Source organism: Aedes aegypti, chromosome 1 (genome assembly GCF_002204515.2).
Source record: "Aedes aegypti strain LVP_AGWG chromosome 1, AaegL5.0 Primary Assembly, whole genome shotgun sequence".
Classification (NCBI taxonomy): Eukaryota; Metazoa; Arthropoda; class Insecta; order Diptera; family Culicidae; genus Aedes; species Aedes aegypti.
This window is the reverse complement of record NC_035107.1, coordinates 18858922-18880122: the sequence shown is the minus strand read 5'-3', so window position 1 is coordinate 18880122 and position 21201 is coordinate 18858922. Positions and strand designations below refer to the sequence as shown.

General features: G+C 39.0%; 1 protein-coding gene across 1 annotated transcript; it reads left to right on the top strand.

Moving 5' to 3' along the window:
* Positions 1-815: 815 nt before the first annotated feature.
* Positions 816-19277, top strand: LOC110674775. Its single transcript, XM_021839064.1, has 6 exons — positions 816-1748; positions 2296-2337; positions 16492-16766; positions 16835-17967; positions 18044-18214; positions 18619-19277. Exons 1-6 carry the CDS (start codon positions 1635-1637, stop codon positions 18822-18824), a joined length of 1941 nt encoding a protein of 646 aa, XP_021694756.1. The 5' UTR covers positions 816-1634; the 3' UTR covers positions 18825-19277.
* The last annotated feature ends 1924 nt before the right edge of the window (positions 19278-21201 follow it).

Here is a 21201-nt window from a genome sequence, read left to right as displayed (position 1 = left end):
TGATTCGTGGTTAAGTCACTTTGTCTCTCCATACAGCGGGGCGGCGAAAGTAGTGGTTAGGTGGCGAAAGTTGAGAATCTTACTTTCGTCGTTTTGTAAATCCTGAAATTAAACGTTTTAAAAGTGAAAAATCGAGTTGGTTCAGAGCGCAACGTGTAGAATTTCGTCTGCGAAACACGTTGAATCGATAAAGTAAGTTTGTATACTTTTTTGACTTGAGTCTGTTAGAATAAGTTTTCGAGATTTGGTTGATTCGCTCCCAATACGACAATTCGTCCGGTGGGGTGTGCTGCTGTCGTCATGATGATGGTTGACGAGAGCAATGTCAAACTCATTCATGGTTTCAAAACATTCGGAACAAAATATTTATTTTCACCGCTTACTTCACTTATGTATGAAATTGAATGAGATCCAATGGTAGAAAATTCATTTATCTACCCAATGGTATTTTTAGGAGCAGCGGAGAATGTTCCGAAGCGTGTTTTATTTAAGCGCAAAAATCTCGCCGGTGAAAGTTCCAATGAAACTAACCTCACATATCCTGGTTTTCCAACCTCAAACTAGTGCTCCTACCAGCCGGATCTCATTTTTTATGAAAGTAGTGCAATAATACAAAAAACAAACGTATGTAGAACATAGAAAATGGATATTCCTACCTTTTCCGCCTAGCTGTTTTACTGTGAATTGTCTTATATCAGGAAAATAAAACATTTTTCCCCACAGCGGCATGAGATGGATGCGTGAAAAATCAAATCTCTCATCATCTGACTAGTTGCGCTACCAAAGTATAGATGGCTAACAGTATGTTGCGTTTTGCGATTGGAAGCGTATTTGGAAGACTATAAATTAAAGTATAAAATATCATGGAACATACTTTCAGTGCACTTTCCTGTTAATTTATTTTTTACGTGTAGTGCTCTAGACAACTATGCAAAAACCAGACCTACCTTGATCCGTGCTTCGCTGAATGACCGCACCGTGGCGCTCCCATCGCACGAGAGCACCATCAATGGGTATGAATGACGAGATATTCTCTTCCTTCTGAAAAATACCTACCAAATTGGCAATTAAATGCCGAGGGTCAGCTGTTAGAAGCCTCATTACTTCGTAAACGCTTACTTTTGATTGACCAGCGCGATTAAAATCTGCCCAGAAACTCGACCGGCTCCGGCGCCGGAAGTGCGTACCAATCCAACACAAACCATCAGCCAGCTTCCGCACAACCGTTGCGCGCGTTCGTTTGTCATAATCGTTCCTTTCAAAGCACCGTTTGTCACTACTTTCAAAGGGGAGAGAGGTTTCTGTTCCGCGAAGAGAGAGCTTCGCTGATGTCTGCCTGCCAGAAGAGAAGTAATCCAAAAACAACACGCATAGTAGGCTAGAGGTCCAACTCGTCGCTTGAAAGAGAGCAGCCACATATCACATCGCCGCCGCCGTCTACTTGGATGGTCATTCTGTCTGTCCCGTGGCTCGGTGAATATTAATCGGAAAAATTCGCGTCAGCCGCAATCAAAGTTGCGTAGATTGGTGATTTGAGTGCAGAAACTGTGAATAGAGGAACTAATTAGCGAACTTTTGCAATCACTGTTCAGGGGAGTGACATTGGGATAGTGGGTAGTCAGTGTGCATTATAAATGGTGAATCCAAGTCTGAAGGAGAAAATGCTTCGGTTCCAGATACCGAGCGACCTGAAGGACGACCTCGTCTACTGCCAGCGATCTCTGCGTCACTTTGTCAAAGTGCATCAGGTAGGTGCAATACTTTTGAAGGCCTTTCGATTTCGATCGCACGCAAAAACAATATTCCCCGCAAGGGAAGGGAATTTCGTGTGCTGTAAGATTTGAGTTCACGGTCACACACACGTCGTAGTCGTCGTCGTTGTCACGTTCGACTCGGAAAATCGTTTTGTTCGCCAATTGGTCGCGAAGATTTTAGAAGGATTAGACACTTCCGGTGCAATTCCATGGTATCCTTAGATGGGACGATTCGGAATCATTCCCCTTGAAAGGAGCATGGCATGCCATGATCGGTTGCAATCAATCACACCTACACAGCCTTCTGAGGTGGAAACATTGCCTACTTTGTTCAATGCTCTGCGGCTCGAAAAATTAAATCGACGTGCAACCAATGCTGAGTGTGTGACGCGTGTTAGGTATTTGTTGATTTGATAATATAATGTCGACAAAGGCGAACGAAATCGAATGTGGAATGGATGGTTGGGATAACATCGTGACCGAAGAACGAAAATTGATGCTCCATGACATGCTTTGATTTTCTTCTCTTTTTCATTCACAGCTGCTGGCATCCAAGTTGGCCAATGGATTAACGCAGAGTCAGGTGAGTAAAGCTTATTTCTCCTATAGTTTTAGAAAGATCAATCATTTCCAATCGCTCTGGGATGCATTTTTATCGCTATCGTTTGTTGGGATGGTGGTGTGCGCTGTATTATTGCCACAATGAGATTTTGTAAACGTAAATATCACCCAGACTAATGCATAAACAAGAAACTGAACGGCGATGCGCTGCAGAATCCATCTCCGATGGCATGCATTTTTCGTGATGAATAATAAATTAGGAAGTCATTTAACTGATATTCTTTCTGAACTATGCATTTGGTTGGAGTTGAAATACGACATAAAACATTCAAAAGGTTACTTAAACTCGTTCAAATTGTTGTCAAAGGTTGCTATGATTGAAAATTATTGAACATATTTTGACCGATATGACATAAGGCGGTCGACTTATGTATGTATTGGTTTGGTGTTTGTGAAGCTCTCCGAGGAGTTTCTTCAACACATGATCAAATCCAACGATTTGATGTTATCAGAACGTGCTTTTGCTTCTTGTAGGCAAACATACGCATAGGTACAAATTTTGGGGATCAATTATCGGCATCTGGATGAGTCAATCGGCTCGTCTTTAAAGCCTCTGTTGAATACAATCGACATGCATATTTTATGCGCTTTTAGGCGACTTTCACTAATCTAATCGACTTGGATATAATTTCAGGTCATCGTAGTCTACAGGGTTGACTTTAATACCTCAGACAACATAGTTTTAGGGAGATGTGTCATCCAATCCAAGGCCCAACCAAGATACCCTTGCTAGAGTTGACACAAAATGACAGTACTGACATGCAATATGAGAATATTGATTAGCTCAAAAATCTTATTAAGTCTACGGTTAGTACAGTCAAACTTGCATGAGTCGATATCTTAAGGCCCATCGACTCATGGAAATATCGAGTCATCGAACAGAAATGTTTTCTAAAGCTGATTGAGGGACCATCATAGTAATTACTAGTAAGTAATTTCTATCTTCTGTTCAGCTTTTGGCCTGCTCCTGCTTGACAATTTTGAGCTTATTTGTTTCAACAGATGCGATTGCATTCTGTGACCCTTCTTGAAATCGGAATCTTATCAAACTTGAATTGGAATCGAATCAAAGTTGAATGGAAATCAAAATCGAATCAACTCGATATTGAATCAAAATCGACATCGAATCGAAATTGAATAAAAGTCGGTTCGAAATTAAAATGATATCGAAGCCCAATTCTATTATATTAAAATCATTCAAATACAATCATCAACTACGGGTCGCCATCTTGAAGCCACTCTGATTTGCTCGAAGCGAAGCAGCTTGGAAGAATAGTCCGACCCGGTTTACATTGAATTGAATATTTATTACAAAGAAAATCAATTTCAAAAGATTTCTCTGGGCGCTTTCTCCAAGAAATTAACAGAGATTGTTCCTAAATTCCATTTCTCATTAGATTCTTCAAGAATTTGTCTATGGTTTCAACTAGGGATTTTTCGGTTACTTTCCTTACGAATTGAAAGGACCAAATCTTTTAAAAACTTCTCAGGATTTCAAGTGAGACTATAAAACTCTATGGGCACAAATCTCCCGATTGGCGGGCAAAGTGTCTCTGGAGCAGCGTTGCCAACCTTCCAGATTTGTCAGGAATATTCCAGATTTTTGAGGCCCCATTTTACAAAAATCTGGAAGATCCAGATAAAATTTGAAGCGAATTTGTAAGGTTTTGTAAATAATTTGTAAGGTTATACGACATACGATACGACATACATACGACATAAGCGATCCAGACTTTTCCAGACGAATTTTCTAAATCTTCCAGATTTTGGAATACCGTTAAGTCACCAGTCACCGTGCGGTCTCCATTCACCGTGCACATATACAAATTCCTACAGAATATTCATACAATTTTCACAAATTATTATTTCATCAGCATAATAAGATAAAACTGATGAAATGAAGTAGTTCTTGTCACAAAACATTTTGAAAAACCTAGTTTATGTAGTAAACATCATGTGAATTATGTTTAATAATGGGATTTTTCAATACTCTTAGAAGAAACGCCAAAAATTAACATTTTTCATTTTAACGTTAGAGTATAAAATATTTCATAATTGCAACAAGTTTTTGCTGTAGTTACTTCCAGTAAGATGTATTTCATCGTATGAACCATGAAATTTTATGCAAATAACATTTTTTTTGTGTTCCAGTCGAAAGACTAATGCACGGTAAATGGACCCTTTTCAATATATATGGTTCCTATTACCGTGCATTAGTATAAAAGGCTTGAAATTATTGGGTAACATTGGATTTATTGTTATGTCGTGATTTAACTACTTCATATTTAGTTTTGAGCGAATATGAAATGATTTGGACAATACAGTCAACCCTTCTATAACGATTTTGATGAAAAAAAAACTTGATTTAGCCTTTTTTCAACTTTCTATGGATTTTATTGTAAAAGAAGATTTGAATACCCTTAAAAATGAGTGTGCACACTACTAGCAATATATTTGCTCCACCAACAACGTTTCTTCAAGATACAAAATTAAATCATGACGAAAACTATACGCACGGTAAATGGTGCACCAGCGTGCACGGTGAATGGTGACATAGAACGGTACGAGGCAACCTCAACATGATATTTGTAAACATAATTTTTCAGTAATTTTTTGTTATGTATCACTGATTTTAGATTTTTCCCTGAATTATGGTATAATTGCAAGCTTCGTTGTGGTATTCTAGTTCGCTTTAAATGATTGGGAAAAAATATACAATTTTTTGAAGCGTAATTTTAAATGCACGGTGAATGGTAGCTTGACGGTAATTGACTTGGCATCCCTGCTCTGGAGCAAGCCTTCTGATACCTGATACTTCTCAAATAACCAAAGAAATCTAATGATTCATCAAAGCGTTCTGTCAGGGATGGGCAGCATCAATTTATTACGTAACGCTGAAATTGGAAATTTCTTACCCTCACCCCCCTCCGTAACGCTTTTTGTATGAGGGGTCATGCACAAATTACGTCACGCTCCAAGGGGGGAGGGGAGGGGCCAAGCCCCAGCCTTACAAAATTTTCGGAGAACTCATACAAAAAGTGTGACAAAGGGGAGGGGGTTGAAAAAGTGGAAATTTAGCGTGACATAATTTGTGTACCATCCCTGAGTCGTAACGCTCGAGCCTATCCTCTGAGGAAAATTTTGAAGAAATTTTTGGTGGAGCTCATAGAGGAATTGTTGAATGAAATTCCGTTTTCCCCGAAATCTTCTCAGTGTTCCACACTTAGGATTCCTCCAAGTTTTAATTTTATAAATCCTTTCAACGCTCTCTTTCGACATCATCTTTGAAAATCTCATAATACTCGCGTAACTTTTCAAAATGACCTATGTAACAATGAAAAATTCTCTCCTTTCTTTCGAAAAACATTCGATTTTTACATTGCAATACTTAATCAATGAATGATGTTCATCAAATGATACAAACGGAAGCCCCCTAGTAAGGATATTAGCCGTTTCATCATCAGTTGGCACATAACCCACCTCTACCTTGCTTTCTTGTACACGCTGCTTGATGAATAACAGCTTTACCCCAGTTTGTTTCAGCTTCTTTGAAGGTCCATCAGATTCCGCAATGGCTATCGCAGACTGATTGTCCTCGACCAGGATCCGCAACTTCAACTCCTCGAATAACTTGCAGGTCCACAGGGGCAACTGTCTTCCACACATCGTATAAGCAAAGACGTTCCATGCAGTTGCCGAAAATGTTATGGCACATAAGGTACTAGAGCAAAATGCCGTGAAAAGTGTACTGAGATCTGTCAAACTTGGGTACCTTTTGCCCCAAGGGACCAAATGCAGTACTAGAAATGGCACCGAATCTGAACCCTACTACAATGTCTCTATTTGCCTCTGGTTGAAATCCACATTTATTCACATGTATTCGTTAAAGCGATCGTTCCAGCAGGTCCGTCACACTCGGGCTCAGATTGAGTACCACTTCTCGTACTGCATTTGGTCCCTCGGTAGTACAAAAGGTACCCAAGTTTGACAGATCGCAGTACACTTTTCATGACATTCTAGATTAACTTATGAGCCATAAAATGTTGGGCAACTGCAAGGGACATGAAGGTCTTTAAGAGGAAAATAACCATCATCGTTTTACAAATTTCCAAAACCAGTTTTTTTGCTCAAAATTGAAGCAATGATCATGAAAACCTATCAATGCATTGCACTCACTATCTGTAATGCAGTGATAGATTATAAAGAGGATATCTTAAGATTTGAACGAAAAAACTGGTTTTCAATTTGTGATGATTGCTGATGATTGAATGATGGTGTCTTGAGCCTTAACTTGTCTTTGGTTCCAGGCTTTCGCGGCTTGCCGCATTCATTTCAGACCTTTACATATAGCCCTATCCAGCTTTTAACGCTAGCATGCCATGCATTTTGAATCACCCCTCTCTGACATTTCTTGCCATAAATGACAATCTTTGGAGGAAGTTTTCATGTTGACGAAAAACCATTATTTTCATTTGTGTTTCCAGGACACCAAAACTTGAAAATACTTCATATGTTGTATTCTTATCGGAATATAGTGATGTGGGGTTCGGTCAATTGACAATGAAGACTAAGGTCCTGAAAACGTAATGTACAGCAGCTTTCCATTATTTTACCTTACTAGGATAGTACGTTAGCGGCAGCTAGTTTTTCTTCAGAATTCTTAGTTAGTTGCGATCTCCAGCAAAAACCTATTTGTATTTATCTAAGTATATTATTACCCGATGATTGAAAAAAAAACTGGAAAACCTGCGGTATACAATTCCATTGCTAGTTCAAAGCGCATTGCTTCTGTACAAAAGAGTGTAATTATTCGCTTTTGTAGATTTTCCAGAATCCTAAAATGATTAACCTTTCAACAACACCGATTATCGGAAACGAATGGCTGAAGAATACTGATAGATAGGACCTGAGAGAGACTCGCGAAGAGAAAAAATCTAGCGTAACATTTGAAAAGAGCCTATCTGCAAAACGTAAACATTGAGAAATTCTCAATTGAAGATTCCGTACCATATTTATAATTCCTATTTTAAACCCATTCGCATGTTTACTAGTTTCATACCTGTGTTCGACACCCATTAAAGTCTGTTGTGTGGCCCATTATGTTTCTAATCTCAAGTAACACAACAACTCGTAAAAATTGTTGAATTCAAACATCATCGGCAGATAGGCCCTTTTATGAATCTTCAAACCAGTTAGGCCCTTTCAGTTAGGCCCTTTGATCGAACATGGTTTCAGTTAGGCCCTTTTATAATTTGCTAATTTTATTGATTTTTGAATTGTTTTGCATAAATCTTGAACAAAATTTAGCGATTATGTGAAAAAACACTATATAATAGCTAAATATTGGAAATTTTCGGTTGAAGATTCAGTACCATATTGATTATTCCTATTTCAAACCCATTCGCTTTTCACTAGTTTCATACTTGGGGAAGATCCGAAAATGACGTCCATCGTTTTTCGGGATTTCTAGAACCCTTCTACCCCCTCTGTCACGCTTTTTCTAATACTCAATCCATGCACTGTCACATTTTCGTACATCCCCCCATTGGAGGAGGCCCCAATTGATGGACGTTATTTTCGGATAACCCCTTGTGTTCGACACTTATAATGGTCTATTACGTGACTCACAACGATTTGAATTTCAAATAGCACAACAACTTGTAAAAATAGTTCAATTCAAACATCATCCGCAGATAGGCTCTTTTACGAATTTTCAAACCAGTTAGGCCCTTTTTGAATTTAATAATTTTATTGATTATTGAAGTGATTTGCATAATTCTTCGACAACATTTAATGATTAGGTGAGAAAACAGCACAATATCATACAAGCTAAATATTGGAAACTATGCTATACAAAATCAGCAACATATTGATTATTGATATTTCAAACCCATTCACTTTTTTTACTAGTTTTATACTTGTGTTAGACACTCATTATTGTTTATTACGTGGCCCAGAACGTGAGTAATCTCAAATAGCATAACGACTGGTTGGTTGCATTCAAATATCATCAGCAGTTAGGCCCTTTAATGAATCTTCAAACCAGTTAGGCCCTTTCAGTTTGGCCCTTCGATTGGACATGGTTTCAGTTAGGCCCCTCCCGTTAGGCCCTTTTATTAAACATAGTCCAGTTAGGCCCTTTTGGAATTTGTTGATTTTATTGCTTATTGAAGTGATTTTCATAGTTTTTAAATAAAATAAAGCGAGAGAAAAACAATGTAATAGCTAAATGTTGGATATTCTCGGTTGAAGGTTTAGTACCTTATTGATTATATCTATTTCAAACCCATTCACTTTTTTACTTGTTTTATACTTGAGGGCCTTCCTTAGCCGAGCAGTTTAAGTCCGCGGCTACAAAGCAAAGCCATTCTGAAGGTATCTGAGTTCCATTCCCGGTCGGTCCAGGTTTTTTCGTAATGGAAATTCCCTTTACTTTCCTGAATATAGAGTACCTTCAGGTCCGTCACACTCGGCTTCAGATTGGGTACCACTTCTAGTACTGCATTCGGTCCCTCGGTAGTGCAAAAGGTACCCAAGTTTGACAGATCGCAGTACACTTTTCACGGCATTCTAGATTTTGCCATGTGCCATGAAATTTTGGGTAACTGCAAGGGACATGGGGGTCTTTAATTTGTCTTTGGTACCTTCGTACTTATCACACGATATACGAATGCGAAAATGGCAACTTGTCAAAGAAAGCTCTCAGTTTATAACTGTGGAAGTACTCATTGAACACAAAGCTTAGAAGCAGGCTCTGTCCCAGTGAGGACGTAATGCCAAGAAGAAGTATAAGAAGAATTATTGCAGGGCTGTTACAAAAACAAACGAATTTGTTTTTGTAAAAATCGCGACTCTTGGAACTCGATCCACAACTAGAGGCAACAAATAAAAATTAACAAATAAAAATTATTCAAAATTTTTAATGTAATTGATTTTTTTTTTCAGGATAAAAAATCAGTTACTAACTTCGTATTAAGATTATGATAAAACTAGTAAGAAAGAGAATGGGCTTGAAATAGGAATCAATATAGTACTGAATCTTCAATAAAGAATTTTCAATATTCAATGTTGATTTTCTCACATAATCGATTGATTTTGTTCTAAAACTTTGAAAATCTATTCAATAATCAATAAAATTAACAAATTCCAAAAGGGCCTAACTGGAACTATGTTAAATAAAAGGGCCTAACTGGAGGGGCCTAACTAAAACCATGTTCAATTCTTCTTCTTCTTTCTGGCGTTACGTCCCAACTGGGACAAAGCCTGCTTCTCAGCTTAGTGTTCTTATGAGCACTTCCACAGTTATTAACTGAGAGCTTTCTATGCCAATTGACCATTTTTGCATGTGTATATCGTGTGGCAGGTACGAAGATACTCTATGCCCTGGGAAGTCGAGAAAATTTCCTTTACGAAAAGATCCTCGACCGGTGGGATTCGAACCCACGACCCTCAGCTTGGTCTTGCTGAATAGCTGCGCGTTTACCGCTACGGCTATCTGGGCCCCTGTTCAATTAAAGGGCCTAATTGAAAGGGCCTAACTGGTTTGAAGACTAGTGAAAGGACCTATCTGCCGATAATTGAATTCAACATTTTTTACTAGTTTTTATGTTATGTTAGATTTAAAACGTTACGTGGCCCAGTAATAGACTATGAGTGTCGAACAAAAGTTTAAAACTATTAGATAGAAATGAGTTTAAAATAGTAACAATCAATATGTTACAGAATCTTCAATCGAGCATTTCTCAATTTTTACGTTATGCTGATAGACCCTTTTCAAATATTTCACTAGGTTCCATTATGTAAGAAAAACACTATACAATGGCTAAATATTGAAAAATATGTAGGAAAATTAAAAATGCACGAAAGGGCCAATCTGAATTTGATGGAAATTTTCAGTTAGGCCCTTTTATGACCAGTTAGGCCCTCTTAGTTTTATCATTTTCAGATAGGCCCTTTTAAATTTGAATAAAATTACCATTGATAATGCATTTTGCATGCCCGTAAGAGTATGTAGGAGCAATTTACGTAAAAAATGATACGAATAATGAATAATCAAGTTTGTTTAAATTCCGCAGTTAGGCCCTTTTCAAATGTTACGCTAGAAATATCAACGTCATATGCAGCCCAGATCCCGCTGTCACGAAACGTCAAATGCAGCCCATTGTTTTTATGGCTGAAAAGTAAAAAGTATTGTATTCAAAATAAACTACTAGGTATTTAAAACCTCAATCAGCGGAGCAGATTTTCCATAGATGCTGATGAATCTAGACACAAGACTAGTTATTTATAATATCTGCTACGTCTGCTGGCATGAAATTTCACTCAAAATGCCGTTTATGCTTCGTTGTGATGCAAATGCAAAAAAAAATTGCTGAGATGGTCATGTGAAAGTTTGAACGGATTGCGCAAGATTGATATAAACACTGAGTGGAATAAGAAAAAACTCAGCAATTGCAGAAAAAGAAGACCGTCTCCGCGAGTCTCATCTCAGGATAGGACCCTATTCAACGTGATAGTGAGGAAGTAATTTTGCGCGATCACTTTAATCCCGTTATTCAATAATTCACTGGAATTTGTTCACATCGGGTGTCTTGTCATGAGTCCTAATGAATGATTGCCTAAAATCATGAAAAAAATATTTAAAGATTATAGAAAAATGGTTGATGTAGGTTTAACAAATTGAATACGAAGATGTCGTTGCTGCATAACAAAATAAGTGGAAATTAATGACATTTCAACCAACAAAATAAAATCATTGCCTACTAAGCTGCCCTTATACGCCTACTTGTCCCATGTTCTATGTAAACCTTTTGGAACGCGGAACAAATATGCGTAGAACGGCAGTAAGACTCGCTATAAAATCTGTAGGCAAGAAATGTCAAAATTAAATCACCCCTTGTCGTTTTAGAGTCAGCATAAAAAGCTGGATAGTAATCATTTCAGAATTTACCCATGGTTCTTCTCCAGAAGACCCCTTTGAATCTTCTCAAAAGTTCTTGAAGGTTCCTCTCATCCCTCTATTCAAAATTGCTTGGAAGCAGTCTTATTGCAATCCTCCTTAAATTATTAATCTTAGAAATTTGCTCGGAAACTTTCCAATCCTTTGAACGAAATCAACTAAGAATGTCGAGTAGCATTCATTACCAGGGTGTCTACTACCTGGAAAAACCTGGAATTGTCAGGGAATTGCAATTAGGGAAATTATTTTGAGTCTGTAATTTATGATAAAATATGTTCGCGACAAAGAATTTTGGCATCAAAACCCAGAGCTAACTACTATTTGCTGTAACTTTCCAGAATAGAAAAAAATTCGGCTGCGCCGCTTTCAAACCACTATTTCAGCTGTTCAGTGAGGATCTTTTTGATTATGAAATTTTATCGACTTACCAAAACATGATTTTTTTTTTAATATCTCTATATTTGATCAGTAAAGGATTCTCATTTGTAGGATTGGTGGCAGGTTTGTTTTTGGAAACTTGGTCTCTATATTAATGCAAGTCTTTATTTCTGATGAAAGTTCTCTGCAGTCTTTATTTTATTCGAAAGGGTCTCTAAAGTCCCTTTCTTCCTTATTTTGCTTGAAGTGCAAAATTTCATCTCATATTTCTCGAGAAAATCTTCAGGAATTATCCTAGTGATTGTTTCAGAGATTTCATCTGGAATACTTTCAGGTACTAGTACAGGGTCTCTCCAGAAATTCTTCAAGAGAGAGGAATCTCTCAATCAATAATTGAAGAATTATTCTTCTAGCAATTTTTCGAAGGATGTTCAAAGTATTTTTCCAGAATTTGCTTCAGCACTACTACTTCCTGTATTTTTCACTTGAGCACTTCAACATTACTACCTCCAGTAATTTTCTCATTGGTTAATTGAACAATTTTTCAAAGACTAGCTAAAGACTTCACTCTCTCTAGTTGTTGCTCTAAAAGATCTTCCAAAGATTTCCACATATTTTCTTCCAATAAAACCCGCCAAGATCAACTCCAGAGTTTTTGATAAAATTCATTTAAGGATTTTTTTTTCCATGAACCCGACAAGAATTGCTATGCTATTTCATTCACGGTTACTGTAAAGAATTACTTCAAAAATTCCACAAGGTGTTATTCGAGTAAATTATTGAGTTTCTCTACAAATTTTCTTGGAAAACAGGATAACTGCAGTTCTTTCAAACATTAGTCAACAAATCTGTTGGAATCTCCAAATGATGATCAAATGTACCGCACCAGATAACACTACAGCAATTTTGCCAAGAAATCCATCGATCATTCCTACACAATTTTTTAGGTTTTTCGCCTGATGTTTTTCAAGAAGTTCCTTCACAAATTTCTGCAATATGTTATCAAGAGATTCAATTGATTTGTTTTTTTTATTATCTTAGCAAAAATCTAGAAAATCTTCTAAAATTTCATCAAGAGTGAGTTCTTCTAGAAATCCTCATTCATCAAGATTGACACAATAACATACACAAATTTACCATTTGCTTTAGGAATACGTCATGAGTTTTTTCAATTTTAAATTCCATAGTTTTGTGGAACAATTCATTCATTCATTGTGGAAAAACTCCTGGATGAATGCTTGATTTTTTTTTTTAAAACTTCCTTGAGGAATCTGTTAGAATTACTGGAGGAATTCCCAAAGAAATCTTATGAGCAACCCCTGAAGTAATTCCTGAAGGTGACGTAACAAAAATCCTAGCTAAAATCTTAAAGAAATTCTGAAGAACATTTTTGTAAGAAATCCTGAGAAATACCTATTGGCATCTGGAAAAGTTTCTGATTGAATATTCCAACAGTTTTTAAATGGGAGTCTTGGAAGATGTTCAAGAAAAACCGATGGGAGAATCGTCGGGTTAAATCTTGGGAGACTAAGGGCTTTATTGAAGAATATCTGAAATAATATATGAAGAAATTCCTGTTAGAATCTCTTAGCCTATGAGGTAATTTTTGTGGTATTGTTTGGGAAAACCCAGATTGTATTTTTAAATATAAAAAAATAATCTTGGAGGAATTCTGTCCATCTACCTAACCTAAAGTAATCTTTGAAGTTATATTTGAATCTTTGGGCGAATACCTAAAATAACTTCTGATGAAATTGCTTGAGAAAATCATTGAAATTACATACTCTCTCTCTCTCTCTCTCTCTCTCTCTCTCTCTCTCTCTCTCTCTCTCTCTCTCTCTCTCTCTCTCTCTCTCTCTCTCTCTCTCTCTCTCTCTCTCTCTCTCTCTCTCTCTCTCTCTCTCTCTCTCTCTCTCTCTCTCTCTCTCTCTCTCTCTCTCTCTCTCTCTCTCTCTCTCTCTCTCTCTCTCTCTCTCTCTCTCTCTCTCTCTCTCTCTCTCTCTCTCTCTCTCTCTCTCTCTCTTCTATTGATTAACATTACTATTGAACACCAACTGTTTGCTTAAAACTATTTTGGCAAATTGAGCCCATTCATAACGATTGTTTGTTCAAGAATTTTTTATGAACACTGTTTTCGTAAAACAAGTGGGAATTCACAGGCAAATACTGCGAGATTAGTGCGCAGCTTTCGAATACTGCGATTACAGTTATCTGACTTCTTTAAGCCTTTTTGTCTCAGTATTTATTTTCTTTTCCTTAGCATTGCTTCCCCATTGAAGACAGAAATCGACATTTCTTGAACTCTTGCAGTATTCCCGTATGAAACTGTCGAAGCTTCTTTTGGCATCTTTCAGAGAATTTGCCTCTTTGGGATTTTAGAGGTTGTTCTTAAGGCTAAATAGCCCGTCATTCGTTTTGGCAACAATGATGAGTTTTCAGCTTGCATTTCAAAGTGATAAAACTCAGTCTTGATATTTTATATTGACTTGAAAATGTATCACTGTACGCGCTAACATGCATAAAGTATGCTGATACTTTTTCAGCTATGTCAGTGCAAAACCAACTGATTTTCTTTGATTCGAAATCGTGAGATGAATTAGCAACACTCATCAACGACGAGTACAAACTTCAATGACGGCCTACTTCGCCTTAAGAAGCTTCTCAAAACGCCCTTCAGGAGTTCTCCTCTGCTTACCCTTCGATCCCGTCCAAGATTCCCAGGTGTAGGTCTTATCTCAAAAAATTTCCAAAGGCCCACATTGCAATCCTTCAGATATCCCTTTTAGAATTCTTTTCGATATTCATTTCTATAAAACTCAACAGTAACCTTTTTGAAATTTCTATTAAGAATCTAGTGCAGGCTTCCCTTGAAATGATGTCTGAGGTTCTCTGAGGACCTTTCAAGATTCTCCGCAGCAAATACGTTGACAATTCTATGAGAAATCGACTGACGATACCTCTCAGGTCGACTGACATCAACGAACGATATCCTCAGAAGTTTTACAAATTTGTCATTCCTAATTTTCCTCAAAAACCTCTCGAAATATCTCTAGGAATCTCCAACGATTCAATTCTATTCAGTTTTACTCTAAATCCTCCAAATATTTCCATGGGAATCTCAATCACAAATAACTAAAACATGTTTTACATGCATCAGGGCCCTATTTTATAAGTCGAGTCGATCAAAATGACTCGACTGGAGTCACTGTCGACCGAAAAATTCGCTCGACACGGCTCCGTCACTCGAGTTTTTCGACAGTTGTCACTCTATATGACTGGATTACTATGGGAGTCGACGGGTGACATCTGAAATATGCATGCTTGCTTTGATCGACAATGAATATAGACGAGTGACATGAATCTGCTCGATTTATAAAATAGGCCCCTCAATAAAAAATAATTAAAAATTATTGTCATCCAAAGAAGTTGGCGCCTACGGGAAGGCATTTTCTAAATTTGTGCTGACGAAACTTCATGCTTTTGGAATCCTTCTCAATATTCTTCGCTCTTGCGGAATCTATAGGTTTACAAATGATAGCTTTTTCAAATTGGCGCCTCAAAGATTATACCGGATAAAAAAAAATAAATTAAAATCGATTCGTAATAGAATCCTATTTTAAAAAGAATTTAATCTTGATTGAAATCAAACCGAATTGAAATTAAAATTATTATGGGATGTTATGGGATTATTCATCACGCATGTAAAATAAAACACCTACTCCAATAAGCGAAAGAAATGAGTTCATCAGTCCTCTCATGGCGTAGGGGTAACGCGCCCTAACTAGAGATCAGGGAGTCGTGAGTTCGATTCTCACTGAGAAGACGTGTAACTTTTTCGCAAATCTTTACATCAATTTGTCCATCTAATCCAATTGCAAATTATATGTAATGTTTACTGCCCATAACTGCATTACAGTCACATTCGACATTTTTGACAAATTGGAGTTAATACCATGGAGAGTCATCAAATGATAAATACTTTCGATCAACTTACCAAAATCTGTGAGATTGTTCTAGAAAATTTGGAAAAAATACCAAGTTGTTTTGTCACATTGGCAATTGTAACCGCATAACAGTCACATTGAGATTATACATGAGCCTCATAATGTAGTGGCAACGAAATTTTTATCAGAATTATTTTCTGACTATTCACCCAATATGCGCTATGAGTTGAACAAAATTTCAGCCTCAAATAAGCTCTTTTGAATTCTTAATGATTTTTTGAAATTTTAGTCTCCTCCCATACTGCAGTAAAATGCAAACTTGGTATGCCATTTACTCAATGCCTACTTTTGTCGAATGTTACAAATATGCAGTTATGGGCAGTTTAGCTTTTCGGTAGTTGTTAAACTTCCACTCGGCTGATTAGCCGTAAACCACGATTCATAATTAAAAACTAGTAGAGAGAAATGAGTTTTAGCATCTCTCTCTCTTTGGGGCTCTCGTTCGCTGCTGTTATTTATCAAGCTTGTTACAACTTGCGAAACATGGCCGATGAACATGAACCGAAACAAATGGGATGTTTATTTTTGTTTGCTTTCATCTTGCTTCGAAATCAAATGAGAACGAATTCTGCAATGCCTGATCTCGTAATCGAATTCCATTCGAATCAATATCGCATCAAAATCGATTTAAAAAATGATACGTGTCGCTAGACACACCAACCATACTTGAGTTTAGGATTCTTTCACCAGATGACACTAGTGATCAAATGCATACATGATTGATTCTAACGGTCTTGCTTGTTAAACCACCCCCTAATCCTCCACCCCGTTCCAGATATCCAAGCTCAAGCGCTACCTCCAGGAGCTGGAGGGCGAGATGATCGACATCGGCAACGAGCAGCGGCCGCTGGTTCGCGAGCTGGACCGCCTCGTGCGCGAGTACATCAAGGAGGCGGCCGCCAAGGAGTTCGTCGACATCGACCGGGAGGTGGCCAACGGGTACGTCACCCGGGCCCTGTCCGTCCACTACGAGATGTCCTTCAACACCAAGTACACGCCGAAGACGGTCAGCGATCGGCTGACCGAGGCCCAGCTGGTGCACAAGTACGAGTGAGTATCCCGGAAGTTTGTCAAGTCTGAGATCGGATTGATATGTTAAGATGATTTTTCTATTGCAGACTTGCTTCCTTCGATGAACCGCAGCCGAAGAAAGAGAAGGACGAATCTCAAAGTAGCAGCGGGTCGTCGATTTCTCCGACCGCCACACATCCGTACAATCAGCGGCAGATCTCGCTGCTCAAGCCGAAGGAGGAGCGGGTTGCTTCCGGAGGCAGTAAGAATCTTCCGCCCTTCAACAACATCACCTACTCGAACGCAAAGGCCCTGGTCAACGAGCAGGCTCTCAAGAAGATCACGCCGGAGAACATCGCCGTTCCGAAGAAGCTTATCAAGGTCCCGCCGAAGATCGAGAACCTTCCGCGTCCGGTTCCGAAGCTACCGGAAATCGATTGCTCCCCGGTCAAGCAGGAGGAAGACTACGAGCCGGAAGAACTTCCGGCAACCGTCGCCATCAAGAAGAGCCGTATGAATCTGCTCCAGGCGTTGAACAAGGCCAAGAACAGCAGTCTGACCCTGAGTCAACCATCGGAGGATCCACCGAAGGCCGGATTTGCCACCCGTCAGAAGGGCATGGTCAAGACCAGAAGCGATCCTCTGCCCGGATCACGCAGCAAGCGTCCGTCCAGCGGAGCCTCGTCCGACTCGTCCCCGAATTCGCGCTCTTCCACGCCCCTTTCGGTGAAGGCCTCGGACGATTCGTCCGTCGATCGGGCCCCGATGCCCATAGAGGAGTATTGCGAACCGCAGCCGACGGACATTGCCGAACTGGAGCAGCCCGTCTTCCTGAAGTTCTTCGGACTGCTTACCCTGGACGAGAGCAAAGCGCTGGCCACGCGGAAGACCGAGCGGAAACGGCGCAGCTGCAACAGCACCGAGCGGAAGGATTTTCACTACGGAAAAATCGACTACTATGAGCAGCAAATATCGCACATTGCCCGGCGCCGGAATAAACGGCCGACCCTGTACTCGCCACCTTCGACCAGGGGAGTCAAGAAGCGGAAGCACTTCGATCTGATTGCCTCCAGTACCGGGGCGGGATCGATCCGAGCAGGCGGGTCGGGAACCAGCGGTCAGCAGCGGGAACAGCAGGCGCAGCAACGGGTCGGAAGCGGATCGGTCACCGGCGGGGACGCGTCCAAGTCAGTGCTGGCCGGCCTGGAGAACAAAATTTGCATCGTCTGCAACAAATCGGGTAAGTTTTCCTTCAGAAATCAGTTTGCGAGCCCTTAATTGACCTACATTCTTTTTTGATGATTGGCGCATTTCAGGTTCCCCGGATAGTCTGAGCGCGTGCGTCTACTGCTGCAACATCTACCACCTGCGTTGCCACAGCAACAGCATCTTCAATCCGCAACTGCTGCGCCAGCGGGATAACATCTGCCCGGTTTGTCTGCAGAAGAAGCAACAGGCCGCCGTGGCGCTCCAGAACCAACAGCGGGGTAAATTTCAACAACCACCACTTTATTAGGACGCGTAATTAGAAACCTATTTGTGTTTGTGTTGTGCTAGAAGCACAACGGTAGATGTAGTTTTTTCTATTGTTCATTCGTACGTAGACTAGGATTAGTTAGAACTGAATTAGGGCTTTAAGTCTGAAAGGCGACTCCGCCTTGGAACCAAATTCAAGTGGCTCTCCGTTCCCTCATCTCATTTTATTCAACTTATGATTTCCATTCCCCAAATTTATCATTTCGTTTCGCTTTTGTTTTATTTTTGTTTCTCTTTTTTACGTTCCGTTTGTCCTCCTGCACCACCTAACCTAAAAATTGCACCACCTCATTGGCATTGGCACACGCATACTGTGATTCATTGCACACGTACACGCTTACTGCGATTCGTGCAGATCAAATGCTGCGCAAACGGTTGCTGCGACGCAACGCGCAGCAGAGGGCGCGCAACGAGCGGCTGCAGCAGCAGATGAACGTGCTGGAGGAGGAGTTCACCGTCAAGCAGGCAGCGCGTCGGATTTTGCTGGAGCAGGAACGCTGCACCCGGGACCAGATCGCGCAGCTGATGAACTACGTGCGCACGCTGCGGCACGAGCAGTGAGATACCCAGCGATGCTTCGTTGAAGCCCCCAGGCCATTCAGTACAAATGTGTGCGCGGATTCCACGCCAAGCTCTTCCATCCGTTTTTGATTTTGATTTCATTTTATCTCTTTTTTTTCTTTTCTTTTTTTTATGTTACATTGCGTCTGCTTATTATTTCGCAAGAAACTGCCACATTTAGTTGTAAAAGCTTATTGATTATTTATATGAACACATCTTCATTATTCGTTTCTGCCGATATCAGGTTGTTGAAGACCTGTCGGGCATTGAAGAAGAGAGACAGAGAAAGATCTAGACAGCTAGATGTTTATTGGATTTAACGTATCATTGTATTTGTATTTATAATAGTTGTAATACACTCTGCCAGCAATATCATTGAACAGTACTGATTAGTGGAAAACTAGATGGATTGATTGGAAATAAAAAGACGTTATGATAGATTGTAATAATTTAGATCAAAGTTTTCTTTGAATACCGAGAAGACCTTTTAAACATGGAGGTATGTTCGTTAATGGTTATGTTAAGTCCTAGAAATAGGGGTGCTATGGGGCCTTCCTTAGCCGAGTGGTTAGAGTCTGCGGCTATAAAGCAAAGCCATGCTGAAAGTGTCTGGGTTCGAATCCCGGTCGGTCCAGGATCATTTCGAAATGGAAATTTCCTTGACTTCCGTGGACATAGAGTATCATCGTACCTGCCACACGATATACGATTGCGAAAATGGCAACTTTGGCAAAGAAAGCTGTTAACTGAGAGCTCTAAGAACTCTAATACCCAACTTTGGAATTTTGTGTATTTTTTCGTAGCTCGGAAATCAAAATGATTTAATTTTTGGCTTACACCTTGACTCATAACACGTATATAAGAAAAGTGTTTTATGACTTTTGAAACTTTTTGAAAATTGTTGGAATTTTTTTTTTTTTGGAAGACATGTCTTCCATTGGAAGACATCTGAGTAGTGTGGAAGACATTTGGAAGACGGAAGATTTTTGGAAGACTTTTTAGAATTCGTGAAGACTTTTGGAAGACAATTTTGAATTAAGGTACCGTGGGACAAGTGGGTAATGGAATTCGCATAGTTGAGATTCTTCCAATTCTAGAGACTTTAAATTGAAACAAATGAGGTTGTGTATATTTTTTAGCTTGACTCCCACCATATATAAGCAACATGCTGAAATTGATTTTTATGAAAAATTAAAGAAAAATATACAGAAAAAGTTTTTGAAAAATGTCTCCTTACTTTTCACTTGCCCCAAAAGTGGGGCAAGTGAAAAGTTTACCGTTTTGAACAATAAATTCGAAAACAAACAGTTATATTCACGATTTCTATTAGCTTTAATACTTGTTAAGGCTTCCAAATGAACAATAACATAAGTAACATGTAAACAAAGAAAATGTTATTCTTTTCACTTCAATTTTCTTCTGTTCAGTTATGTTAGTTGAAATGATTCGACAACATTATAACTGCAAAATTTCCAATGTAAGTTCTTACATTATAGGACAGTAATTGCATTTCTGCTCTGTAGAATTTCCACCGCTCGTTATTTGTTTTTGAGAAAGTCAGATATGACGTCGGATAACTCTTCGGGAGAAATCAAACGGAATCCTTCAATAACGTATATTTCGACCTATACCCCATTTTTATGTTTTGAACTAGTTTCACTTAGACATTCCACGAGATTTCCGTGTGTTCTCTAATATTGCAACTTTTCAGTCAACGTCTTCCTTTTAATTGGCTGCCCGAAGTAGACATATTGATATTGTAATGTTTGGCAACATCTTTTAGAGAATTTCCATGATTTCTAATAGCTTTTAACGCTTGAGTATAGTGTTTCTTGAATTATCAGCACGTTATGTTTTTCCAGGTCCGTCACACTCGGGCTCAGATTGGGTACCACTTCTAGTACTGCATTCGGTCCCTCGGTAGTGTAAAAGGTACCCAAGTTTGACAGATCGCAGTACACTTCTCACGGCATTCTAGATTACCTTGAGCCATAAAATTTTGAGCAATTGCAAGGGACATGGAGGTCTTTAATTTGTCTTTGGTTTTTCTATGATAATTGCGTACCATGTTTACTTATGGCTACTTAAAGAGAAAACACAAATTCAATCTCTAATGATAAACTTTTCACTTGCCCCACCTGATAAGAAAATTGACGGTGTTTAAATTTAGTTATTTTTAGGTCTACGTCGAATTAATTCTAAAACTTTTTTTATTGCAGTTTGAAAACTGTCACAGAGGACAACTAAGAAGTGGTACAGCAAATTATTTTCCGCAACTTTTTTCCACTGGAAATATTAAAATAAGATTGTACGCCGCCAACTTGTTACGGAGTAACAGTTGACAGGTTAACAATTTTTCACTCTATTATGCAATAAT